We start from the raw sequence: 25,477 nt of genomic DNA, 5'->3' as shown, positions 1-25,477 counted from the left end.
ATACTTAAAACTATAATATTCTTAGAATTTTCTCATCACATTTACTTTTATTAATAAAAGTTATATTACTTACGTGTGTATACAAATGGTTAGTGAAAAAACCATTATTGTCCCTTTCCCAGTACACAGGAGCACACTAAACAGACCTCGGTGATATTCTGCAACAATGACTGATGCTGGTGTAGAATTCTCGCTGTTTAGTAGAACCTTTAAAAACTCAAGTGAGCTTCGGCCGGGCGCGGTGGCTCAAGCCTGTAATCCCAGCACTTTGGGAGGCCGAGACGGGTGGATCACGAGGTCAGGAGATCGAGACCATCCTGGCTAACACGGTGAAACCCCGTCTCTACTAAAAAAATACAAAAAACTAGCCGGGCGAGGTGGCGGGCGCCTGTAGTCCCAGCTACTCGGGAGGCTAGGCAGGAGAATGGTCGTTAAACGCCGGGGAGCCGGAGCTTGCAGTGAGCTGGAGAATCCGGCCCCCACGTGCACTCCAGCCTGGGCCACAGAGCGAGACTCCGTCTCAAAAAAAAAAAAAAAAAAAAAACCTCAAGGTGAGCTGTAAGACACCTTGATTGCTTTAACTCCAGTGAACCGTGGAGGTATAAAGAGATAGGGTTCATTTGCTGATTCTCGCATGCCAAAATGAAGTTGGAAACTGTTGGATTCCGTTGAACTCTACTGTATTAAGTAATCAGAAATAAAATGATGGTAAGGCTAATCTCGGCCCTTCATGTTTTTGCACTCCCTCCCCCTTTCCTATAGTGAACACTGTTGTTTTCTATTTGCTCCTAAACGCCTTTCCTTTGGGGATCAGTGCCCACTACTCATCCAATGTGATTCTGACAAGAGTTTATTAAAGACAGGCATAATGGCCCAGACCCGCCAAGATCACAGGCCCCCATCCTTTTTCCACAGGGACTGGTCCAATGCAAGGGCAGGAGATCCGGGAAGGACCAGAGTCCTTTTTACCAGGATTTGATTTGTGGACCCTGGAAAAGGACATTCTCTCTCTCCCTTTGAATCATGGATTGAAGGATGAGGACCGTATTTGACACTGACCCAGTATGTGGAGAGGGACAGTCTGAAAATGAACCAGGAGACAAAAACAGTCGCGGAGGTGATGGTAAAGAGCCTGGCAAGCAGCATCTGAGGCTTGGCATGCAGCTTTACACCTAGGGATGGCTATTAAAGTGTGATGTTGTTACTTCAGTGAATCAGAGCACAAATGCAAGTATTTTTCTCTAAGGAATCAAACACAATTATTTAGAACTAGACAGGACTAAACCTTTTTTTTTTTTTTTTTTTTTTTTTTTTGAGATGAATGTCTCTATTTGGGAGTGCAGTGAGCATAGTCTCAGTTTACTGCAACTCTGCTCCTGGGTTCAAGCGGATTGCTCCTGCCTCAGCCTCCTGAGTGGCTGGGACTAAAGCATGACCAACACACTTGGCCCCTAATTTGTATTTTTTGATAGAGACGGGGTTTCACATGTTTGGCCAGGCTGGTCTCAAACTCCTGGCCCTCAAGTGATCCACCCACCAGGCTCCCAAAGTGCTGGGATTACAGGCGTGAGCCACCTCTCCCGGACTGATTCTTAGAATTTAATTCCAAATACTTTTGGACATTGGGGAAAGTAGATGGAGATGAAGTGTAGTAACACTGGGCATGAATTGTTCATTGTCAAAGCTGGGTGATGGGTACATGTGGTTTATTATTCCATTTTTGTATATATTTGATATTTTCCATACAAAAATTTTAAAAACTAAATGGTGTTGAAACAATTAGTCATTCATATAGGAAAATAAGAAAATTGAATTTCTACCTTACCCCATACACAAAAATCAATTCCAGGTAGATGGAAGAAATAAATATGAAAGACAAAAACTATAAAACCTTTATAAGACATTGTAAGGAATAGCTTTATGACCTCAACTTAGGGAAGGATTTCTTAAGTCACAAAAAGTATAAAACAAAGGAAAATACCATTAGATTCAATTATGTTAAAGTTAAGAATTTCCTCCTAGCCAGAGCAATCGGACAAGAGACACAAAGGGCATCCAAATCGGTAAACAGGAAGTCAAACTGTTGCTGTTTGTTGATGATGTAATTGTATACCTAGAAAACCCTAAAGACTCATCCAAAAAGCTCCTAGATCTGATAAATGAGTTCAGTAAAGTTTCAGGATACAAAATCAATGTACACAAACCAGTAGCACTACTATACATCAATGGCCAAGTTGAGAATCAAATCAAGAAAACTCAACCCCTTTTACAACAGCTGCAAAAAAAAAAAAATACTTAGTAATATACCTAATCAAGGAGGTGAAAGATCAGAAGCTACCATAAAGAATGTGAAAGGTAAGCTACAAAGTCGATTTTTTATTTTTGTATTTTTTAGACAATTGTCTCGCTCTGTCACCCAGGCTGGAGTGCAGTGGTGTGAATATGGCTCACTGCAGCCTCAATCTCCTGGGCTTAAGTCATCCTCCTACCTTAGCCTCCCATTGTGCTGGGACCACATCCAGCTAATTTTCTTTTCTTTCTTTCTTTTTGTAGAGATGGGGTCTCACTTTTTTGCCCAGGCTGATCTTGAACTGTGACCTCAAGTCATCCTCCCACCTCAGCCTCTCAAAGTGCTGGGATTACAGGTGTCAGCCACTGGGCCCGGCCAGGAAATATTTATAACAAAAAATTGACACAGGATTTGTAGGAAAACAGCCTGTTGAATGGCAAGAGTGATGTCATCTTGAAGCAAAACCACCATAATGACTGATGACTCCTGCATGCCAAGGTGTTCTGCAGCAGTGTCTTTAAACAATGCCCTTAGTAGAGATAACTCCTCATAAAGATGTTTATCTAACCTACCCAGTTGTCACAAGTTCCATAAGAAAGTCAGGTGTGACCAGCTGCACATCTTAACCCTAAAAGCTTGCTATCTATACTTTCTGGAGGTTGGGTGCCCTCTCTCAGCTACCAGAGACATTAATTCTAAGTCCCTATTAAATATTTCTGAGAAACTGGATTTGTCAGCCTCTTTCCTCAGCCTCTTGACTCCCTCAAGCCTTTGGGGGTAGGTTTGCGTAGACCTGCTCACTATGGAACAGGAACGGGATTATTATCCAGACCTATAAAAATCTCTTATGATTCAATATGTGAATCTCATGATGGCAAGGACTTCTGCTTTGTGTTCTGTTATAGCCTAAGCTCTTCCAACAGGGTCTGGCATGGAGAAAGCAGTCAATGAAATCAACGTGCAAAGACAAAGATGAGCAAATAAATGACATAAATTGGTACTCAACATGAAATAGTTGATGAATGTTCCCTAAATATATGAAAAGATATTCAAATACTCAAACTCATTCAAAATCAGAAAAATGCAAACTAAAACCACAATTCCCAACTCCTACCCACAAGATAGGTAAAAAATTAAAAAGCATTTGTTACAACCTGGCAGATCTTATAGAAAAAGCAAAAGAAAAGAAAAGAAAAGAAAAGAAAAATGCCTAAAGGCCAGGCGCAGTGGTCACATCTGTAATCCCAGCACTCGGGAGGCCGAGGCAGGTGGATCATTTGAGGTCAGGAGTTCGAGACCAGCCTGGCCAACATGGTGAAACCCCATCTCTACTGAAAACACAAAAATTAGCAAGGTGTGCTGGTGGGCACCTGTGATCCCACCTACTCGGGAGGCTGAGGCAGGAGAATCACTTGAACCTGGGAGACAAAGGCTGCAGTGAGCCGAGATTGCGCCACTGTACTCCAGCCTGGGTGACAGAGTGAGACTCCGTCACACACACACAAAGAAAAAGCACCAGTGAAGACATGAGCAATGGGACCATTTATATGTTGCTAGTTGAAGAGTATGTATATGTGTATATATATATATGTGTGTGTATATGTATATATGGGTATGTGTATATGTATCTGTATATATATAATAATTATTATTTTTAGGGACAGGGTCTCACTCTATCACCTAGGCTGGGGTACAGTGGCATAATCATGGTTCACTGCAGCCTTGAGCTCCTCCTAGGCTCAAGTGATCCTTCCACCTCAGCTTCCCAAGTAGCTGTGATTACAGGTATGTGTCACCATGCCCAGCTAATTTTTAAAAGTTTTTGTAGAGGTGAGGTCTTGCTATGTTGCCCAGGTTGGTCTTGAACTCCTGGCTTCATGCAATCCTCCCACCTCAGCCTCCCAAAGTGCTGGGATTGCAGGTGTGAGCCACCATGACCAGCTTGAAGAGAATATTAGTGAAACATTCTTGAAAACAATTTGGCATTATTTGGAGAAGATGATGGTATACTTTATGATGCAGTAATCCTACCACTAGTATGTAGTCCAGAGAGACTCATGCTCATATGCATAATAGTATTAGTTGTAATAGAAAAAACCTGGAAACAATGCAAATGTCCATCAATAATAGATTCCAAAGTAGATAAATACATTGTGGCATATGCACATGATGGTGGGTGAAAGTAAATGAATTGCAGTTAGATAACCACAGAAATGAATGTAAAGAACTTAATGCGGAATAAAAAAAACAAAAACTAGCTGCAAAAGAAAATTTATCATATGATTCCATTTATATAAAGCTCATGTAATGATTAATCTTATGTGTCAACCTGATGGGGCTAAGGGATGTCCAGACGGCTGGTAATCACAACTTCTGGGAATATCTGTGAGGGTGTTTCCATAAGAGACGTGCATTGGAATCAGGAGAATGAGCAAAGAAGATTGTTCTCACCACTGTAGGTGGGCATCATCGAATCTGTTGATGTCTCCAATAGAACAAAAAGGTGAAAGAAGGACAAATTCTTTCTCTTGTTGAGCTGGGACATCTTCTCTTGTCCTCAAACATCGACACTCCTGGGTCTTAGGCCTTCAGACTCAGACTGAATCACACTACCAGCTTTTCCTGTTTCTCCAGCTTGCAGATGGCAGACTGTGGGATTTCTTAGCCTCCGTAATTATGTGAGCCAATTCTCAAAATATCTCTTTCTCTTTTTTTTTCCCCTCACTCTCCTGTTGGTTCTGTTTCTCTGGAGAACCCTGACTAATACAGTTCAAAACATGTAAAACTAAAACTATATTGTTTAAAGCAGTGCTGTATAATAGAACTCTTCACAACGGTGGAAATATTCTACAACTATGCTGTCCAGTATGGTAACAAGTGACATGTGGCTATTGAGCACTTAAAGTATGGCTAATGTGATTGAGGAACTGAATTTTTATTTAATTTACATTTGAACTTAAATTGTCACATGTGGTGAGTGGCTACCATACTGTATGGCAAGGTTTATAATGAGAATAAGTGAAATAAATACAAAATCCAGAATATTGGTTACTTCTGAGAGAAAAGTAAAGACAGAATGAGGGAGAGATACACAGGGGATTTCAAAAGCAAAAATAATCTTCTTTTTCTTAAGTGGGTATTCTTCGACTGTTATTGTTTGAGCATATATTTTATAAATATCCTTTTATATGTATTAAATATTTAATAAAACAAATGTAGTGAATGGGGTGGTGTATACATGGATGTTTGTACTGTTATTACTTAAATTCTGTGTAATAAAATAGTTTTATTTTAAAAATTGCTGGTACTCAGACATGCCCCAAGTGGGAGGATAAAGCCTCCCCAAGCCCAGGCCCCAGGCCCTGGTACTAATGCCCTCACCCTCCATAACCATGGCTCTTAAGGTTTCACTTGGAAAGGAGAGGTAGGATGTTTTGTTTTGAGGCTCACTTAATTTTCTCTAAAAAATTTTAATGGGGTCAAGCCGCAGTGACTCATGCCTGTAATCCCCACACTTTGGGAGGCTGAGGTAGGTTGATCGCTTGACTCAGGAGTTCGAGACCTGCCTGGGCAACACAGTGAAACCCTATCTCTACAAAAAAATACACACACACACACAAAGCACACACCTGTAGTCCCAGCTACTTGGGATGCTGAGGCAGGAGAATCACTTGAGCCTGGGAGGCAGAGGTTACAGTGAGCTGAGATCATGCCACTGCACTACTCCAGCCTCAGTGACACAGTGAGACTCAAAACAAACAAACAAAAAATTTAATGGGATGAAGTTGGTTAAGCTAAGAGAGCTTCTGTGGACAAGGTCTCTTTTTCTGAGAGGAGAAATAAAGTTCTGCTTCTATTCTTAAAATTAACAAAACCAAGAAAATTTTTAAAACACAAAGACAGGAATAAAAAGTGAAGAAGTGGGCCACGTGCAGTGGCTCACACCTGTAATCCCAACACTTTGGGAGGCTGAGTTGGATGAATTGCTTCAGGCCAGGAGTTTGAAACCAGCCTGGGCAATGTAGACCTTGTCTCTACTAAAAGAATTAAAAAAAAAAAAGTTGAAGAAGTGGAAAGTAGAAACTGTAATTGTAAACAACTTCTCGGGTGAACTTTTGCTATAGAGGAAAGCAGGGGATATAAAGGCAATTGAAGATTTTTCAAAGGTGGGAGAAACCAGATACATTATCTGTTGCTGCATAACAAATTATCCCAAAATGGAGTGGCTTAAAACAACAATTTATCTTGTACTTTCTGTGGGTCAGAACTATTGAGTGTAGTTTAGTTGGGTGTCTCTGACTTAAGGTCTCTCATGAGATTGCAGTGAGAGTGTCAGCCAGCACTGTGGTCTCATCTGAAGGTGTGATCAGGGGAAGATCTGCCTCTAAGCAGATCATGCGGTATTGCATGATTCAGCTGTTCGCGGCTGTTCAACTGAGGACTTCAGTTCCTCAGGGCTCTTGCTGGCAGCCTCTCTACAGGTCCACAGGGCAGCTTACAACATGGCAGCAGCTTTACCTCAGAGCAACAGGGCTGGAGAGAGTGCTCAGGACAGAAGTCACAATCTTTTTATAACCTAATCTTGAAAGTGGTAGCCCATCACCTCTGTAACTTTCTATTTACTAGAAGTGAGTCACGAAATCCAGCCGACACTAAAGGAGAGGGAACTCACTAAGGATGTGAATACCAGGAGACAGGGTTCATTGGCGGGCATGTTGTAGGCTACCTAGCACACCAGAGGATATTTGTCTGTGGATAGGAGTGATCCCACCAAAGAGAGGAAATGACAGTGCAGGAGAGGAGAAAAGGCAGAGGAAATCCAGGAAGAAGACCTCTGCAGTTATTGATCCACAGCCTTTTTCATTTTATTTAGAGAGATGGGGTCTTGCTATGTTGCCCAGGCTGGAGTGCTGTGGCTATTCACAGGCACGATCTCACCACCAATCAACACAGGAATTTTGATCAACTCTATTTCCAGTCTGGGCCAGTCACCCCTCCTTAGGCAACCTGGTAGTTCCTCACTACCCGAAGGTCACCATATTGATGCCAAACTTAGTGCATTAACCAGTTGACATAACATACTACAGCCCAGAACTCCTGGGCTCAAGCAATCCTCCTGCCTTAGCCTCCTGAGTAAATGGGACTACAGGCATGTGCCACTGTGCCCAGCCCACTGCCTATGTCACTGCTATTTGATGACTTGGCTGCATATACTTGCTTTATAAGTCTGTTGAACCTCTATTATCTGTCATAGCAACACCCATCATCCCTGTCATGTTGGCTATGGGTTTAAAAAAAGAAAAAAAAAAGTCATCTTGCCCTGTTTACAAAGGCATACACAATCTGACCACATCTCACACACACAAATACACACACCCCAACTGTGTTTCTCCCCCTTTCTAATATCACCTTCTACTAAAATACCTGGGGAACAAGGACTTCGTTTCTTGTCAGCCCACAGAGATCAGCTCATGCTGCAATTTGTTTCTCCAATATCACCTCCTCCACCCCGATTTTGGCACAGCTCTGAGCCTCTGCTCCCTTCCCCACATGTTACCATGTGTAAGCCCCAAACTAATATGCTCCTTCTATCTAATGCTGCCAACCGCACCAGCCTCGGAAGGATGGTATGAGCAAGGCAATTGTCCTTTTATTGACCTCTAACTCTCCACCACCTCACCAGCTCCCCACAGCCCACACGGTCTTCCTATTACTGAAGGTGTTGGGTTAACAAAGGCAAAGTTCAGTATAGGTCAAGATAAGAAAGAGAACAATTTACAACTGAACATTAGCCATCATTCTTAAAAACTTTGGGTTATGTTAAAGAAAAATTATTCAGTGATACTCATTAAAGCACAGGAAGGCAGACTTTATTCAGGACCATCCAGATAGGGATAAGGACCATGGCAATGGGATTTTGTAGTGGGTAGAGGGACTGGGCTAAAATCCAAACAGAGCAGGGGCAAGAGAGAATTTACAGCCGATGAGCAGGATAGAGGGGTCAGTGGATGGAAAATTACTAAGAGGGAGCATCAGGAGTAATGGGATTCCGGCTACCCGACCTAACAGCATTCTTGCTGGACAGGCCAGGGTGATCAGACATCACCTAGGGGACAGCGGAGGATGAGGAAGCCGATCAGACCTTGAGAGTGAGGGGTTCTTTCTAAACTGACCTACGCCTCGCCTTCCCACACCCTCCCGCCGCACTCGCGCCTCCCGGCCAGGCCGTGCGCCCCGCGTGCCCAGGGCGGGTGGGAAGAACCTGCCGCCATCTTGCTCACCAACCTCCAAAATGCGGCTGCGGCTCCTGAGCGTGGCGCTGTTGTTTGTGGGGAGCTCTCACTTACACTCAGACCACGACTCGCCCTCCGGAAGGCACAGCCTTGGCCACCCGCTGGAACGGGCCGCTGGTTCCCAGCAGACGGAGGCCGCCCGCAAGAGGCTCGGGCGGCGGAGGCAGGGAGGGGCGCATGCAAAGGGCAGTACCTGTTCGTGCTTGTCTCTGGGGGGCCTCTCTTACCTTTTCCCCACCGGTATAGTCTTTGAATTCGGGTTTCTCCTTTTCTGGTGTTCCAATGGCCTTTAACCAAAATTTTACATACCCAAGCAGTTTCTCAACAGGTTATAATAACAGTAGTTGTAATAGTAAAATGACACTTTGTATTGTGAATCTGTATTTTGTCCTCAAAACATTCTGGGTTTTATCATCCTCATTTTATATATGAATAAGTCAGGGGATAAAGAGTTGAAAGGGAATGCTATTAGGTGAGAAAAATTAGCCCAACAAGTGAAATGGTGAGCATGAGAATTTGCAGCTCTCGACTCACCGTGTCCAGGCTCTTTAACTGCTATTTCACACAGGGAAGAAGGTGATGCGTGGCCCAAAAATTTTATTTTCGTATTTTTGGGGAATGGAGTTTTAAAATTAATGAATTGTGTTGACTTCATGTCTATTTGTAAGTAATCGATTATGGCATATTTGTCTTAACTGTCCAAGTTTCTTTCAAAATATGGGCATGTGTCAGGTATGTTAGCTTGCTTTATGTTTAACGTAGGAATTTAAAGGATTTCATTAATACGTTCAGCTTAGGAAGTAACACATAGTAGATGCTCAGTCCAAATAATATATCATTTTTATTTCTAGATTGTGGAACAGCACCGCTTAAGGATGTGTTGCAAGGGTCTCGGATTATAGGGGGCACAGAAGCTCAAGCTGGTGCATGGCCATGGGTGGTGAGCCTGCAGATTAAATATGATCATACTCTTGCTCATGTATGTGGGGGAACCCTAGTGAGAGAGAGGTGGGTCCTCACAGCTGCCCACTGCACTAAAGACGCTAGGTATGTATTCAGAACACAACTTTTATTTTCTTAGGGGATATTTTGAAGTGATAGAGGACCATTTAACTTCACCCATTTTCAGTTAAGCTATGTTTACAAATAGCCATAATGCCTTATACATAGTACAGTGTATTTGTTGAAAGGACTCCTTTATTATTATTTTTATTATTATTATACTTCAAGTTCTGGGGTACATGTGCAGAATGTGCAGGTTTGTTACATAGAAGTATACATGTGCCATGGTGGTTTGCTGCACCCATCAACCCATCATCTACCTACATTAGATATTTCTCTTAATGCTATCCCTCCCCTAGCCCTGCACCCAGGAATCCTTTATTTTTTATTTATTTATTTATTTATTTTTTGAGATGGCATGTCACTCTGTCACCCAGGCTGGAGTGCAGTGGTGCAATCTTGGCTCACTGCAACCTCCGCCTCCTGGGTTCATGCGATTCTTCTGCCTCAGCCTCCCAAGTAGCTGGAATTACAGGTGCCTGCCACCATGTCCGGGTAATTTTGTATTTTTAGTAGAGATGGGGGTTTCACCATGTTGGCCAGGCTGGTCTTGAACTCTTAACCTCACGTGATCTGCCCGCCTCAGCCTCCCAAAGTTCTGGGATTACAGGTGTAAGCCACCATGCCCGATCATGGATCCTTTAAATTAAAGGCTGGTAAACTTTCCATAAAGGTAGTCAGTATTTTATACTTTGAAGGTCATATGGTCTCTCTCACAATTGCATGAAAACCAGCACTGACAGTAAGTAATTGAATGAGCATGGCTATAATCCAGTAAAACTTTATGAACACTGAAATCTGAATTTCATATAAGTTTAACCTGTCATGAAATATTTTGGTTGATTCAGCCATTTAAAACTGTAGAGTAGGGCACGGTGGCTCACATCTGTTATCCCAATGCTTTGGGAAGCCAAGACGGGAGGATCACTTGAGGCCAGGAGTTTGAGACCAGCCTGGGCAATATAGCGAGACCCTGTCCCTATATTTAAAATTTTTTTTTAATGTAAAAAACATGCTTTATGGACTGTATGAAAATAAGAGACATGCCAGATTTGGCCTTCAATATTAGACTTTTTAAAAAAGAGACTCTCTTTTGCTTCACCTCCATTGACCCATAAAATCCATTTGCAGTCTGATTTTTGTGGCCAAATGCTATTAAAGATCCACCTCCATGCCAAATCCAATGACTTCATCTCAGTTCCCATCCTTTTTGACCTCTACAGCCTTTGGCAATGTTGACCACATCCTCTTCTTGAAATTATCTCTTTTCTTGATTTCTAAGACACCACTCTACTTTTTTCTCCTGCTTCTTTGATGAGTCTTTGTCATCCTTTACATTGCAGTGTTTTCTAGAGTTTGCCCTCTGCCCTCTATCATTCTGTACTCTTTCCTAGAGATGTCTAATCTACCTGTTTCAGCAATCACCATATGCTGTCAACTCCTAGGTCTCTCCTGATGAGTCATATTTCCAGCTGCCTACCATGCATATATATTGGAGTCACATTCTAAGTAAGTCCAAAACAGAATTTACTTTCCTCTGATACTATTTCTTCTCTATTTTCTCAGTCAATAGCATCATCAACAGCTCCATTACCCAGAGAGTTATCTAATTTCTCCCACTTCACCTATCCAGGTAGTCCCCAAGGCCTATGAAGGCTCTCTGTGCAGTATCTTAAATTTGCTTCTTCTGTCCCTCAACCCTCCCTACTGATTAAAAGTAGATCCAGAATATCAGTCTCCATATTCCTAGCTTATGACTTATCATACTTATATTTACACTACTACTATGATAACTATCCTAATTAATATGAAATTGTCACTCATTGTGGCTTTTATTTCCATTTCCCAAATTACTAGTGATGTTAAGCATCTTTCTATGTGCTTATTGGCCATTTGTATACCTTCTTTGGAGAAATGTCTATTCCATTTTTGAACTGGGCTTTTTGCTTTTTTTGTTGTTGAGTTGTAGGAGTTCTTTATGTATTCTGGATATTAATCTGTTGTCAGACACATTACTTGCAAATATTTTCTCCCATTCTGTGGGTCATCTTTTCACTCTCTTGATAGTGTCCTTTGATACACAAAAGCTTTTCATTTTGATGAAGTCAGATTTATCTATTTTTTTCTCTTTTGTTGCCTGTGTTTCTGGTGTAATATGTAAGAAATCATTATATCAAATCCAGTGTCACGAAGTTTTTCCCCTATGTTTTCTTCTAAGAGTTTTATAGCTTTAGCTCTTATATTTAGGTCTTTGATCCATTTTGAGTCACTTTTTGCATAAGGTATCAGGTAAGGGTACAATTTCATTGTTTTACATGTGGCTATCAAGTTTTCCCAGCACCATCTGTTGAAAAGTTTGTCCTTTCCCCATTGGATGGTATTGGCACCTTCATTGAAAATCAATTGATCATATATGAGAGGGTGTGTTTCTGGGCTCTCAATTCTTCTCCACTGATGTATATATCTGTCCTTATGCTAGTATCACACACAGTTTGGATTAGTATGGCTCTGTAGTAAGTATTTTTTGTTGGTGGGGTTTTTGTTTGTTTTGTTTTTTAGACAGAGTCTTGCTTTGTCATCCAGACTGGCATGCAGTGGCATGATCTCAGCTCACTGCGAACTCTACCTCCCAGGCTCAGGTGATCCTCCCACCTCAACCTCCTGAATAACTGGGACGACAGGTGTGTACCACCATGTCTGATTAATTTTTGTATTTTTTTGTAGAGATGGGGTTTCACTATGTTGCCCAGGCTGGTCTGAAATTCCTGGGCTCAAGTGATCTGCCCAGTTTGGCCTCCCAAAGTGGTGGGATTGCAGGTGTGAGCAACTGCATCCAGCCTGCAGTAAGTTTTGAAATCAGGAAGTGTGAGTCCTCCAACTATCTTCTTCTTTTTCAAGATTATTTTAGCTATTTGGAGTCTCTTAATATTCCATATGAATTTTAGGATGGGTTTTTGTATTTCTGAAAAAAAAGTCATTGGGATTTTGATAGGCATTGCATTCAGTCTAAAACTCTAAAACTCTTTAGAAGGTTTACAGTCTACAAAGCAATATGGGGAAATCCACATTTTCCCATATTGGGGAAAAGATCGCTTTGGGTGGTTCTGTCATCCCTTTTTTTTTTTTTTTTTTTTTTTTTTTTTTTTTTTTTTTTGAGAGGGAGTTTCTTGTTGCCTAGGCTCTTGTTGCCTAGGCTGGAGTGCAACAAGAAGACATAAATAAATAAATGAAAATACATTCTGTGTTCATGGATTGGAGAACACTATTATTAAGATGACAGAACTTGTTGGGTGCGGTGGCTCACACCTGTAATCCCAGCACTTTGGGAGGCCGAGGTGGGTAGATCACAAGGTCAGGAGTTGGAGACCACCCTGGCCAACAAAGTGAAACCCCGCCTCTACTAAAAATACAAGATATTAGCCAGGCGTGGTGATGGGCGCCTGTGATCCCAGCTACTTGGGAGGCTGAGGCAGGATGATCACTTTAACCCGGGAGGCGGAGGTTGCAGTGAGATGGGATCGTGCCACTGAACTCCAGCCTGGGTGACAGAGTGAGACTTCATCTCAAAAAAAAAAAGAATATTCTTCAACTAGATCAGCATGAAGGGGATGCTTAGGTCTGAGTTCTTTCACCAGTAATATGAGGTACTGGACTATTTGGCCAAGTTTAGTTATTAGTGTCCAGTTTTTCGCACTAGTTACTGGAAGACAGGCTTGTCCTTTTTCATCAAGTTTATGGTGATAACTTTTTCAGTATTTTTTGCAGGTTTGGAAACTCTATTGGAAAGTTGATTTCTATTTTGAAGGCCCCTTGATCAAATAAAAGGTTGTCAGGAAAAAAGAAAAAAAAAAGCCTTGCCAAGTCAATGAATGAGCTTTATCATGTTGCATACTTGTTATTATAAAATAACTTCATTCCACATTGGTAGATATCTTCAAGCTCCCTCATTAACTTCCTGCTGGCAACTGTGTTGGATTTGCCTTCCCCACTTCCCACCCAGAAATCAGTTTAGTCTCTAAGAACCAGTCGTGGTCTTGGCTCCTTTTCAAAGCACTGGATTCTGATACACAGCCAGATTCATCATATGAGTAATGATATTGGGAGTGGAGCTGTTTATAGCTAGGTGTCTCTGAAGGCATTGTTTTTGTCGTCGTCGTTTTGTTTTTTGTCTGCCCTTTTTTCCCTTTCACTGAATGGCTTCCTTATAATACGAACTTATACATGATGCGTTATGGTCCTTCATTCTGCCTCATAATCTTTCAGCTTCAGCCCCTATTGCTAACTGGCCTTCTCATCAATTTTCATGATGAATTACCTGATTATCCCAGCCCAGCTTTTCAATCTAGGAGATACCACCATTGCTCAATTTATGAATAAACCTTTATTAGTGGCCTATCTCTTTCCCAGAGAGCTGTGGTCAGGGGACCTGGGTCATGTATTAAATGAGAGCACCTTGACAACAGAGTGGGCAGGGCACTCATCCTTGCACAAGATATGGATATGGGTATATAAGCACCAACGGGTATTTCTTCTTGTTTGTTTGAGACAGGGTCTTGCTCTGTCACCTAGGCTGGAGTGCAATAGCACAATCTTGGTTCACTGCAGCATCAATCTCTCAGGATAAATTGGTCCTCCCACCTCAGCCTCCCAAGTAGCTGGCACTACAGGCGTGTGCTATCATGCCTCATTTTTGTATTTTGTAGAGATGGGGTTTTGCTATATTGCCCAGGCTTGTCTCTAACTCCTAAGCTCAAGCTATTTTCCTACCTCAGCCTTCCAAAGGGCTGGGATTACAGGCATGAGACACTGCATCCAGCCACCAATGGATATTTCTAGAAAAGGGAAAGAGGATATTGTTTGAATTATCTCTATGTAACTGGAACTGAGAAAGAATATGTTGTGGTCCAGCAGCACTGATATGTATTAAAACTTAGAGGCTTTTTCGTACAGCCAGTCCTAACTCACATTAGTAGAAATGACCTTTTGGATCTATTTTTCTTTTCTCAGTTTTCTCACTCATGGCCTTATTTTCTTTTTAAAGTTAAGGCCTCATTTACATGCAGTAAAATTTACCTTTTAAAAAAGTTCTGTTCTACAACTTTTGACAGTGTAGGTAGTCATGTAATTACTACAATCAAGATTTAGAACAGTTCCATAACCTGAAATCCTGTCATGACCCTTTGTAGTCAACCCCTGCCCCTGCATCCAACCCATGGCAGCCATTGATCTGTTGTCTATCCCTTACAGTTTTTCCATTTCCAGGATGTGATATAAACAGAGTCATGCAATATATAGGCATTTGAGCTTGACTTACTTACCTAGCAGAATGCATTTGAGATTCATGCATGCTGTTTTGTGTGTCAGATCATTCCTTTAAAAAAAAAAAAAGACAAAAATGATTTTATTAAGATATAACAACATGTAGTAAAATTCATTATTTTTAGTGTACAGTTCTGTGAATTGGACAAATGCATAGTCATGTGATTACCAATAGAAGGCACAGAACAAGTTTCTTCACCTCCAAAAACTCCCCACAATACCCCTTTGAGGTAAACCCCCTCCCTCCTACATTGTCAGGCAACCACTGATCTGTTTTCTGTCTTTCTAGTTTTGCTTTTTCCAGAGTGTCATATAAATGGAATCATATGGTATGGAGCCTTATGAGTTTGGTTTCACTTAGCATAATGCATTTGAGATTCATCCATGTTACTGTGTGTATCATTACTATTTGTTTTTATTGCTGAGTAGTATTGCATTGTATGATGATATAGTGTGAGTGTCCACTCCAAATCTCATGTTGGAATGTAATCCCCAGTATTGGAGGTGGGGCCTGGTAGGAGGTGACTGGATTGTGGGGGCAGATCCCCCACGAATGGCTTACAACCATTCCCTTGGTGATAAGTGAGTTCACATGAGATCTGTTTGTTTCATAGTGGGTAGCACCAGCTAGGTGCATTGGCTCACACCTGTAATCCCAGCGCTTTGGGAGGCTGAAGCGGAAGGATCACTTAAGGCCAGGAGTTCAAGACCAGCCTGGTCAGCCAGGTGCGGTGGCCCACGCCTGTAATCCCAGCACTTTGGGAGGCTTGTAGTGAGCCAAGATCATGCCACTGCACTCCAGCCTGGGTGACAGAGCGAGACTCCGTCTCAAACAAAAAACAAAAAACAAAAAACACCTGGGCAAAACAGTGAGACCCTGCCTCTACAAAAAACTTTAAAAATTAGCCAGGTGTGGTGGCTTATGCCTATGGTCCCAGCTACTAAGGATGCTGAAGTGAGAGAATTGCTTGAGCCTAGGGGGTTGACACTGCAGTACAGAGCCATGTTCACACCACTGTACTTCAGCCTGGGTAACAGAGCAAAAACCTGTCTAAAAAAAGTGTGTAGCACTACTGCCACCAGTACACCCTGCCATGCCTCTGCCCCACCACTGCTGGCACATGTGCTGACCCCACTGCACTGCCACCACCAGTGCACACGCACGTGGACCCAGCTGCACTGCTGCCCTGCTACTGCTGGCACATGCACACAAGCATGAACCCTGCTGCCACTGCCCAGACAAAGTGCTTTTGCCAGCATCCCTCATTGCAGCCTTGTTGCCAGTGGACCAGGAACACCTCGGGTCTTCCAGTGCAGCATGTGCCCGACTATGAGAGGCCAGAGTACAAAGCCATGAGCCTGTCCAAGTCCCCCACGATTAGAGTTCACAGCCCAGGAATGCTGAGCTGAGTCTTGTCTACCTAAAATCACTTAGAAATGATGCCAGTTGACTAAACCCAACTTATAACACAGTCAAACCCTCAAGAGCACCAAAGAATATAAAAGCAAAAAGCTCCATCCAAAGGACAGCAACTTCAAAGATTAAAGGAATAACAGTCCACACAGATGAGAAAGAACCAGCGCAAGAACCCTGGCAACCCAAAAAGCCAGAGTTTCTTCCTATCTCCAAACGACCACAATAGCTCCCAAGCAATGGTTCTTAACCAGACTGAAATGGCTGGAATGAGAGACATAGAATTCAGAATCTGGATGGCAATAAAGAGAAACGAGATTCCGAAGAAATCTGAAACCCAATCCAAGGAATCTAAGAAATCCAGTAAAATAATACAAGAGCTGAAAGATGAATAGGCCAAGCTGAGAAAAATCTCAGAGCTGAAAGACTAGTTCTTCAAGTCAACTCAGACAGAAATAAAGAAAAAAGAATAAACAAAACTTCCAAGAAATACGGGATTATGTAAAGAGACCAAACCTACAACTCATTGACATCCCTGAAAGAGGGACAGAGAGCAAGCAACTTGGAAAACCTATTTGAGGACATTGTCCATAAAAATTTCTCCAGCCTTGCTGGAGAGACTGACATTCAAATTCGGGAAATTTAGAGAAGCCCTGAGATACTATACAAGAATACCATCCCCAAGACATACAGTCATCAGATTCTCCAAGGTTAATGTCAAAGAAAAACATCACGGCGACTAGAGAGAAAGGGCAGGTCACTTACAACGGGAATCCCCATCGGGCTCACAGCAGACCTTTCAGCAGAAACTACACGCCAGAAAAGATTGGGGGTCTATATTTAGCATCCTTAAAGAAAATAAATTCCAACAGAGAATTTCATATCCAGCCAAACTAAGCTTTGTAAGTGAAGGAGAAATAAGATCCTTTTCAGACAAGCAAATGCTAAGGGAATTAATTACCACCAGACCTGCCTTACAAGAGGGATCCTTAGGGAGTACTAAACATGGAAATGAAAGACCATTACCAGTCACCACAAAAACACACTTAAGTAGATAGACCACTGACACTATAAAGCAACTACACAATCAAGTCTACATAAACAAGCTAACAACACAACGACAGTATCAAATCTGCAAATATCAGTATTAACTTTTAATGTAAAAAGGCTAAACACCCCATTTAAAACACACAGAGTGGCAAGTTGGATTAAAAAAAAAACCAGGACCCAACTGTACATTGTCTTTAAGAGAGACACATCTCACATGCAGTGATATCCACATGCTCAAAGTAGATGGATGGAACAAAATCTATCAAGTAAATGGAAAACAAAAAAGAGCGGGGGTTACTATTCTTATTTTAGACAAAATAGACTTTATTTATTTATTTTTTTTTGAGATGGAGTCTCACTCTATCGCCCAGGCTGGAGTGAAGTGGCACGATCTCAGCTCACTGCAACCTCTGCCACCCAGGTTCAAGCAATTCTCCTGCCTCAGCCTCCCAAGTAGCTAGGATTACAAGCGCCTGCCACCACACCTGGCTAATTTTTGTATTTTTAGTAGAGGCAGGGTTTCACCATCTTGGTCAGGCTGGTCTTGAACTCCTGACCTCGTGAACCATGTGCCTTGGCCTCCCAAAGTGCTGGAATTACAGGCATGAGCCACCACACCCAGTCTGACAAAATAGACTTTAAACCAAAATGACCAAAAAAGGACAAAGACGAGCATTACATAATGATAAAGGGTTCAATTCAATAAGAAGACTTACCTATCCTAATACTGAAGGACCTAGATTCATAAAACAAGTTCTTGGAGACCTATGAAGAGACTTAGATAACCATACAATAATAGTGGGAGACTTTAACACTCCACTGACAGTATTAGACAGATCACTGAGGCAGAACACTTAAAAAGATATTTGGGATCTAAACTTGATGCTTGACAAAATGGACCTAACAGACACTCCACCCAAAAACAACAGAATATACATTTTTTTCATCTCCACATAACACATACGCTAAAATAGACCACACACTCAGCCATAAGACAATTCTTAACAAATTTTTAAAACCCAAAATCATACCATCCACACTCTTGGATCACAACATGATAAAAATAGAAATCAGTACCACCATCTCTCAAAACCATATAATTACATGGAAATTAAACAATCTTCTCTTGAATGATTTTTGGGTAAATGCTGAAATTAAGGTAGAATTAAAGAAATTCTTTGAAACTAACAAAAACAAGGATACAACATACCCAAATCTCTGGCAAACAGCTAAAGCAATGTTAAGAGGAAAGTATATGGTGCCAAATGCCCACACCATAATTAGAAAGATCTCAAACTAATAACCTAACATCATACCTAGAGGAATGAGAAAAATGAACAAACCAACCCCCAAGCTAGCAGAAGAAAAGAAGTAACCAAAGTCAGAGCTGAACTGAATGAAATTGTGACACACAAAAAAATACAAAAGATCAACGAAACCAAAAGTTTCTGAAAGAATAAATAAGATTGATAGACCACTAGCTAGACTAACAAAAAAGAAAGAAAGAAAGAAAAAATAAATAGAGAAGATCCAAATAAACAAAATCAGAAATGACAAAGGGGATAGTACCACCAACCCCACAGAAATATTAAATACCTTCAAAGACTATTACGAAAATCTGAATGCACACGAACTAGAAAACCTAGTGGATAAATTCCTGGAAACATACAACCTCAAAAAATAGAACCAGGAAGACACTGAAACCCTGAACAGACCAATAACAAGTTCCAACACTAAATCAGTAATAAAAAAAAAAAAACCTACCAACCAGAAAAAGTCCTGGACCAGAAGGATTCACAGCCAAATTCTACCAGGTGTATAAAAGAGGTGGTACCAGTCCTACCAAAACTATTCCAAAAATTGAGGAGGAGGGGCTCCTCCCTAATTCATTCTACAAAGCCAGCATCATTTTGACAACTGAAACCTGCCAGAGACACGATCTAAAAAGAAAACTTCAGGCCAATATTCCTCGTAAACAGAGATGCAGAAATATTCAACAAAATACTAGCAAACTGAATCCAGCAGCACATCAAAAACTAATCCACCATGATCAAGTAAGCTTTATTCCTGGGATGCAAAGTTGGTTCAACATATGCAGAACTAAACAAACTAAAAATAAAAACCACATGATCATCTCAATAGATACAGATAAGGCTTTTGATAAAATTCAAATCCCTTCATGTTAAAAACCCTCAACAAACTAGGCATTGAAGGAACATACCTCAAGATAGTAAGAGCCATCTATGACAAACCCACAGCCAATATCATACTGAATGGGCAAAAGCTGGAAATGCCCTGGAGAACTGGAACAAGACAAGGATGCCCACTATCACCACTCTTATTCAACATAGTACTGGAAATCCTAACCAGAGCAACCAGGCAAGAGAAAGAGATAAAAGGCATCCAAATAGGAAGAGAGGAAGTCAAACTATCTCTGTTTGTAGACAATATGATTCCATACCTAGAAAACCCTATAGTCTCTGCCCAAAGGCTCCCAGATTTGATAAACAACTTCAGCAAAATTTCAGGATAAAAAAAATCAATGTACAAAAATCAGCAGCATTTCTATACACCAATGAAATCCAAGCTGAGAGTCAAATCAAGAATGAATCCCATTCTCAATAGCCACAAAAAGATTAAAGTATCTAAGGATACATCTAACCAGGCATGTGAAAGCTCTCTACAAAAAAACACTGCTGAAAGAAATCATAGATGACAAAAAAAAAAAAAAAAAAAAAAAAAAAAAAAAATGGAGAAACATTCCATGCTCATGGATAGGAAGAATCATTATTGTTTAAATGACCATACTGCCCAAAGCAATTTACAGATTCAACACTATTCCAATCAAATTACCAACAATGTTTTACACAGAATTTTAAAAATTATTCTAAAATTCATATGGAACAAAAGAGAGCCCAAATAGCCAAAGGAATCCTAAGCATAAAGAACAAAGCTGGAGGCATCATACTGCCTGACTTCAAACTGTACTAGAAGGCTACAGTAACCAAAACAGCATGGTACTGGTACAAAAAGAGACACATAGACCAATAGAACAGGTTAGAGAACCCAGAAACAAAGCTGCTGGCAAGGACATCACAACAAAGACTCCAAAAGCAACTGCAACAAAAAAATTGGTAAGTGGGATCTAATAAAACTAAAGAGCTTCTGCACAGTAAAAGAAACTATCAACAGAGCAAACAGACAACCTACAGAATATTTATAAACTATGCATTCAACAAAGGTCTAATATCTAGGATCTATAAGGAACTTAAACAAATTAGCAAGCAAAAACTAGACAACCCTATTTTAAAATGAGCAAAGGACATGAACAGACACTTCTCAAAAGACATACATATGGCCAAGAAACATGAAAAAATGCTCAACATCAGAGAAATGCAAATCAAAACCACAATGAGACACTATCTCACACCATCAGAATGGCTATTATTAAAAAGTAAAAAAATAACAGATGCTGGCAAGACTATGGAGAAAGCAAATGCTTATACACTGCTGATGGGAATGGAAATTAGTTCAGTCCCTGTGGAAACCAGTATGGAGATTTCTCAAAGAACTTAAAACAGAGCTATTGTTTGACCCAGCAATCCCATTGCTGGATATACACCTAAAGAAATATAAATAATTCTACCATAAAGACACATGCATGCATATGTTTACTGCAGCAGTATTCACAATAGCAAAGACTGGAATCAACCTAGGTGCTCATCAATGATGGACTGGATGATGTGGTACGTATATACCATGGAATACTACGCAGTCATGAAAAAGAATGAAATCATCTCCTTTGTAGCAACATGGCTGGAACTAGAGGCCATTATCCTAAGTAAATTAATACGGGAACAGAAAACCAAATATTACATTGTTATCTCTCATAAGTGGGAGCCAAACACTGAGTACACGTGAACTTGAAGAAGGGAATAACAGACACTGGGGCCTACTTGAGGGTGGAGAAGGGGATTGAAAAACTACCTATTGGGTACTATGCTCATCACATGGGTGGTGAAATAATCTACACACCAAACCCCTGCCACACACAGTTTACCTATGTAACAAACCAGTACATGTACCCCCAAACCTAAAATAAAAGTTAGGGAAAAGATATAAATAAAAGTGCTTGGCACCTCCCCACTTGCTATCTTGCTCCTTCTCATCATGCGATGCTCCTGTTCCCCTTTCCCCTTCCTTCATGATTGTAAGTTCCCTGAAGCCCTCACCACAAGCAATGCCAGCACTATGGTTCCTGTGCAGCCTGCAGAACTGTGAGCCAATTAAACCTCTTTTCTTTATAAATTACCCAGCCTCAAGTATTTCTTTATAACAAAGCAAGAATGGCCAAATACATATGAACGTACCACTGTTTGTTAATCCATCTACTCTTAAAGGATATTTGTTTCCAGTTTGGTCAATTATGAGTAAAGCCACTATAAACATTTGTGTGAATCTAGGTTTTCATTTCACTTCTGTAAATACCCAAGAGTGAGACTACCTTGTCAAATGATAAGTGTATGTTCAGTTTTATATTAAAAAAAAAAACAAGTACAACATTTTTGGTTTTTTGTTTTGTTTTGTTTTTTGTTTTTGAGACAGGGTCTCACTCTGTTGCTCAGGCTTGAGAGCAGTGGCATAGTCATGGCTCACTGCAGCCTTAACCTCCTGGGCTGAAGCAATCCTCCCACGTTAGCCTCTCAAGTAGGTAGGACTACAGGCATGTGCCATCACATCCGGCTAATTTTTGTATTTTTTATAGAGACAGGGTTTCATCATGTTGCCCAGGGTGGGCTCAAACTCCTGGGCTCAAGCAATCTGCCTGTCTCGGCCTCCCAAAGTGTTGGGATTACAGGCGTGAGTCACCATGCCCGGCCTAGAACATATTTAATGTAAGAAAATGAGAAAAGAGAAATGAGAAAAAATAAGAATCATTTATTGCATTTCCTAGAAATAATAGCTGTTTTTTATTACATAGTCTTCTAGATTTTTCTAGCCATATATGCAAATTATTTTATATAACAGGCTTATATAGCTAAACTGTGAAATAGCCTTTTTCATTAAATTACATAACATAAGCATTTTTCCGTGTCAACATATCTATTTTGCTCCTGTATTCCACTTTGTAGATGTGCCAAAATTTCTGTGGTAAATATTTTATAGCTAAATTTTGTGTTCATCTTTTATTTCTTTGGGATAAATTCTAGGAAGTAGAATTGCAGAGTCAAATGTAATGCAGCTTTTTTAGGCTATTGATACATGTTGCCAAATTGCCCATCTATTTACACTTTCTGCCATGAGTAAGAGTACCCTTGTTCCTCTAACTGGTCTGCACTGAGTGTTATCATCGAACACACACACACACACACACACACACACACACACACACGTGTGCACTCACATAAACATTGCCAATTTGAAGGATGAAAAGTTATCTGTAAGCAACAGTGTATAAAGTGAAAGTTCCTCCTTCCGAATTCAATTCCAGATGTTAACTACTGCTAACCTCTTGTGGTTTTAATTGTTTCACTTATTTTGGGTTTGGTTTTTTGCTTGCTTGTTTGCTTGCTTTTTTAAGATGGCCAAGATCCATTAGTTGCTTCTTGTTTTTTTTACCTTTAATATCATGCTTTATCAAATCCTTTCTTGTGTCAATGTTATATATTCATCTATATTTCTTTTCTGTTTTTTTTGTTTGTTTGTTTGTTTGTTTTTGAGACAGAGTATCACTCTGTCGCCCAGGCTAGAGTGCAGTGGCATGATCTTGGCTCACTGCAAGCTCCACCTCCCGGGTTCACACCATTCTCCTGCCTCAGCCTCCCAAACAGCTGGGACTATGGGTGCCTGCCACCACGCCCGGCTAACTTTTATTTATTTATTTATTTTTTGTATTTTTAGTAGAGATGGGGTTTCACCATGTTAGCCAGGATGATCTCAATCTCCTGACCTCGTGATCCACCCACCTTGGCTTCCCAAAGTGCTGGGATTACAGGTGTGAGTCACTGTGCCCGGCCCTGGTTTAGTTTTTTCATTCACATAATAAGTTAATACCCAAATCAAAAAAAATTATAAAACTAGAGGAAATATTTTAGCCAGGTACCCATGACCCAGCTTCCCGTTATCAGCTGATACCTGATCTTGTTTCATCTATACCCTCACCATTCTCCCTCCAATTATTTTGAAGCAAAACTCAGACATACCACTTTGGGTATCTCTGAAAGATGGGAACTCTTTATTAAAAAGATTTGTACATTTAAATATTTAATCCATTTGGAGTTTATTTTGGTGTTTAGTGTTATTTCAGGGATCTAATTTTATTTCTCTTTTCAAACAGCTAGTTGCCCCAATACCACATACTGAATAATTCATTATTTTGTCCACTGGTAAAAAATGCTGCCTTAATAACATATTAAATTCTCATGTACTTGAATCTGTTTCTGAATTTTCTGTCCCATTGGTCTTTTTCTCCTTCTCTAGATCATGATATTTGTGTTATTTAATATTTCATGTCACATTAAACTGGAATTAAAGTTTTTTATTATTAATCTAACATGAAAAAAAACTAGTGGGAGGTTAAGAATATGTACTTAGTTAAATAAAGATATTTATAATAAGAATGTTTACTTTCTTTCAGCGATCCTTTAATGTGGAGAGCTGTGATTGGAACTAATAATATACATGGGCACCATCCTTATACCAAGAAGATAAAAATTAAAGCAATCATTATTCATCCAAACTTCATTTTGGAATCTTATGTAAATGATATTGCACTTTTTCACTTAAAAAAAGCAGTGAAGTATAATGACTATATTCAGCCTATTTGCCTACCTTTTGATGTTTTCCAAATCCTGGACGGAAACACAAAGTGTTTTATAAGTGGCTGGGGAAGAACAAAAGAAGAAGGTAATTATGGTCTGAATTTTACTGATACACATTTTCCTGATGATGTGCAGAGGAAGGTCAAATCTTTTATATACAGTCATGTGCCACATAGTGACATTTAGGTTAATGACAGACCACACACACGATGGTGGTCTATAAGATTATTTTTCCATAGTTTTACTGTACCTTTTTTTTTTTTTCCCAGACAGAGTCTCGTTCTGTTGCCCAGGATGGAGTGCAGTGGCACGATCTCGGCTCACTGCAGCCTCCACCTCCCAGGTTCAAGCCTCCACCTCCCAGGTTCACCTCCCTCCTAAGTAGCTGGGATTACAGTCATGTGTCACCATGCCCTGCTAATTTTTCTATTTTTAGTAGAGACGGGGTTTCTCCATGTTGGTCAGGCTGGTCTTGAACTCCCAACCTCAGGTGATCTGCCTACCTCAGCCTCCCAAAGTGCTGGGATTACAGGCGTGAGCCACCACGCCCAGCATTCAGCTAATTTTTGTATTTTTAGTAAAGACAGCATTTCACCATATTGGCCAGGCTGGTCTCGAACTCCTGGCCTCCTGTGATCCACCCGTCTCAGCCTCCCAAAGTGTTGGGATTACAGGCATGAGCCATCAAGCCCGGCCTACTGTACCTTTTCTGTGTTTAGATATACAAATGCTTACTCCTGTATCACAGCTGTCTACAATATTGAGTACAGCTGAACAGGCGTGTAGCCTAGGAGTAAAAGACTATGCCACATACCCTAGGTGTGCAGCAGACTGTACCATCTAGGTTTATGTAAGTGCACTCCATCATGGTTGCACAACAACAAAATTGCCTAACGATGTATTTCTCAGAATGTTCTTCATCATTAAGTGATGCCTGACTGTGTTTCTGTGTATTATCTTTTTATCACTTTATGCCATGAGATTGAAAAGTATTATCGGTTCTTATAAAACACTGAAAACAACTTTTTGAGGGATCTGTTTTTCCTTGTGAGAGGGGAGAGAAAATTCTCTTCCAAAGCAGAAATAGAGACTTTCTCTGGCTGTACATGCCAAGATACTTGAACGTTAAGATAGAATGATAGTTCGGCCGGGCGCGGTGGCTCAAGCCTGTAATCCCAGCACTTTGGGAGGCCGAGACGGGCGGATCATGAGGTCAGGAGATCGAGAC

At 40.7% G+C, this 25,477-nt stretch overlaps 1 protein-coding gene across 1 annotated transcript in view; it reads left to right on the top strand.

The window, feature by feature from the left end:
• Positions 1-8,512: 8,512 nt before the first annotated feature.
• TMPRSS12 (transmembrane serine protease 12) overlaps positions 8,513-25,477 on the top strand; it is a 45,920-nt gene continuing 28,955 nt past the window's right edge. The window contains exons 1-3 of the mRNA XM_017891737.1: positions 8,513-8,769; positions 9,435-9,630; positions 24,066-24,334. Coding sequence (XP_017747226.1) covers positions 8,583-8,769; positions 9,435-9,630; positions 24,066-24,334 — 652 coding nt within the window. The 5' untranslated portion in view covers positions 8,513-8,582. The remainder of the gene's footprint in view (positions 8,770-9,434; positions 9,631-24,065; positions 24,335-25,477) is intronic.

The sequence above is a fragment of the Rhinopithecus bieti genome, unplaced genomic scaffold (genome assembly GCF_001698545.2).
Source record: "Rhinopithecus bieti isolate Rb0 unplaced genomic scaffold, ASM169854v2 scaffold_21531, whole genome shotgun sequence".
Lineage (NCBI taxonomy): Eukaryota > Metazoa > Chordata > Mammalia > Primates > Cercopithecidae > Rhinopithecus > Rhinopithecus bieti.
The sequence above is the reverse complement of the archived record's forward strand: the minus strand, read 5'-3'. Positions and strand labels throughout refer to the sequence as shown.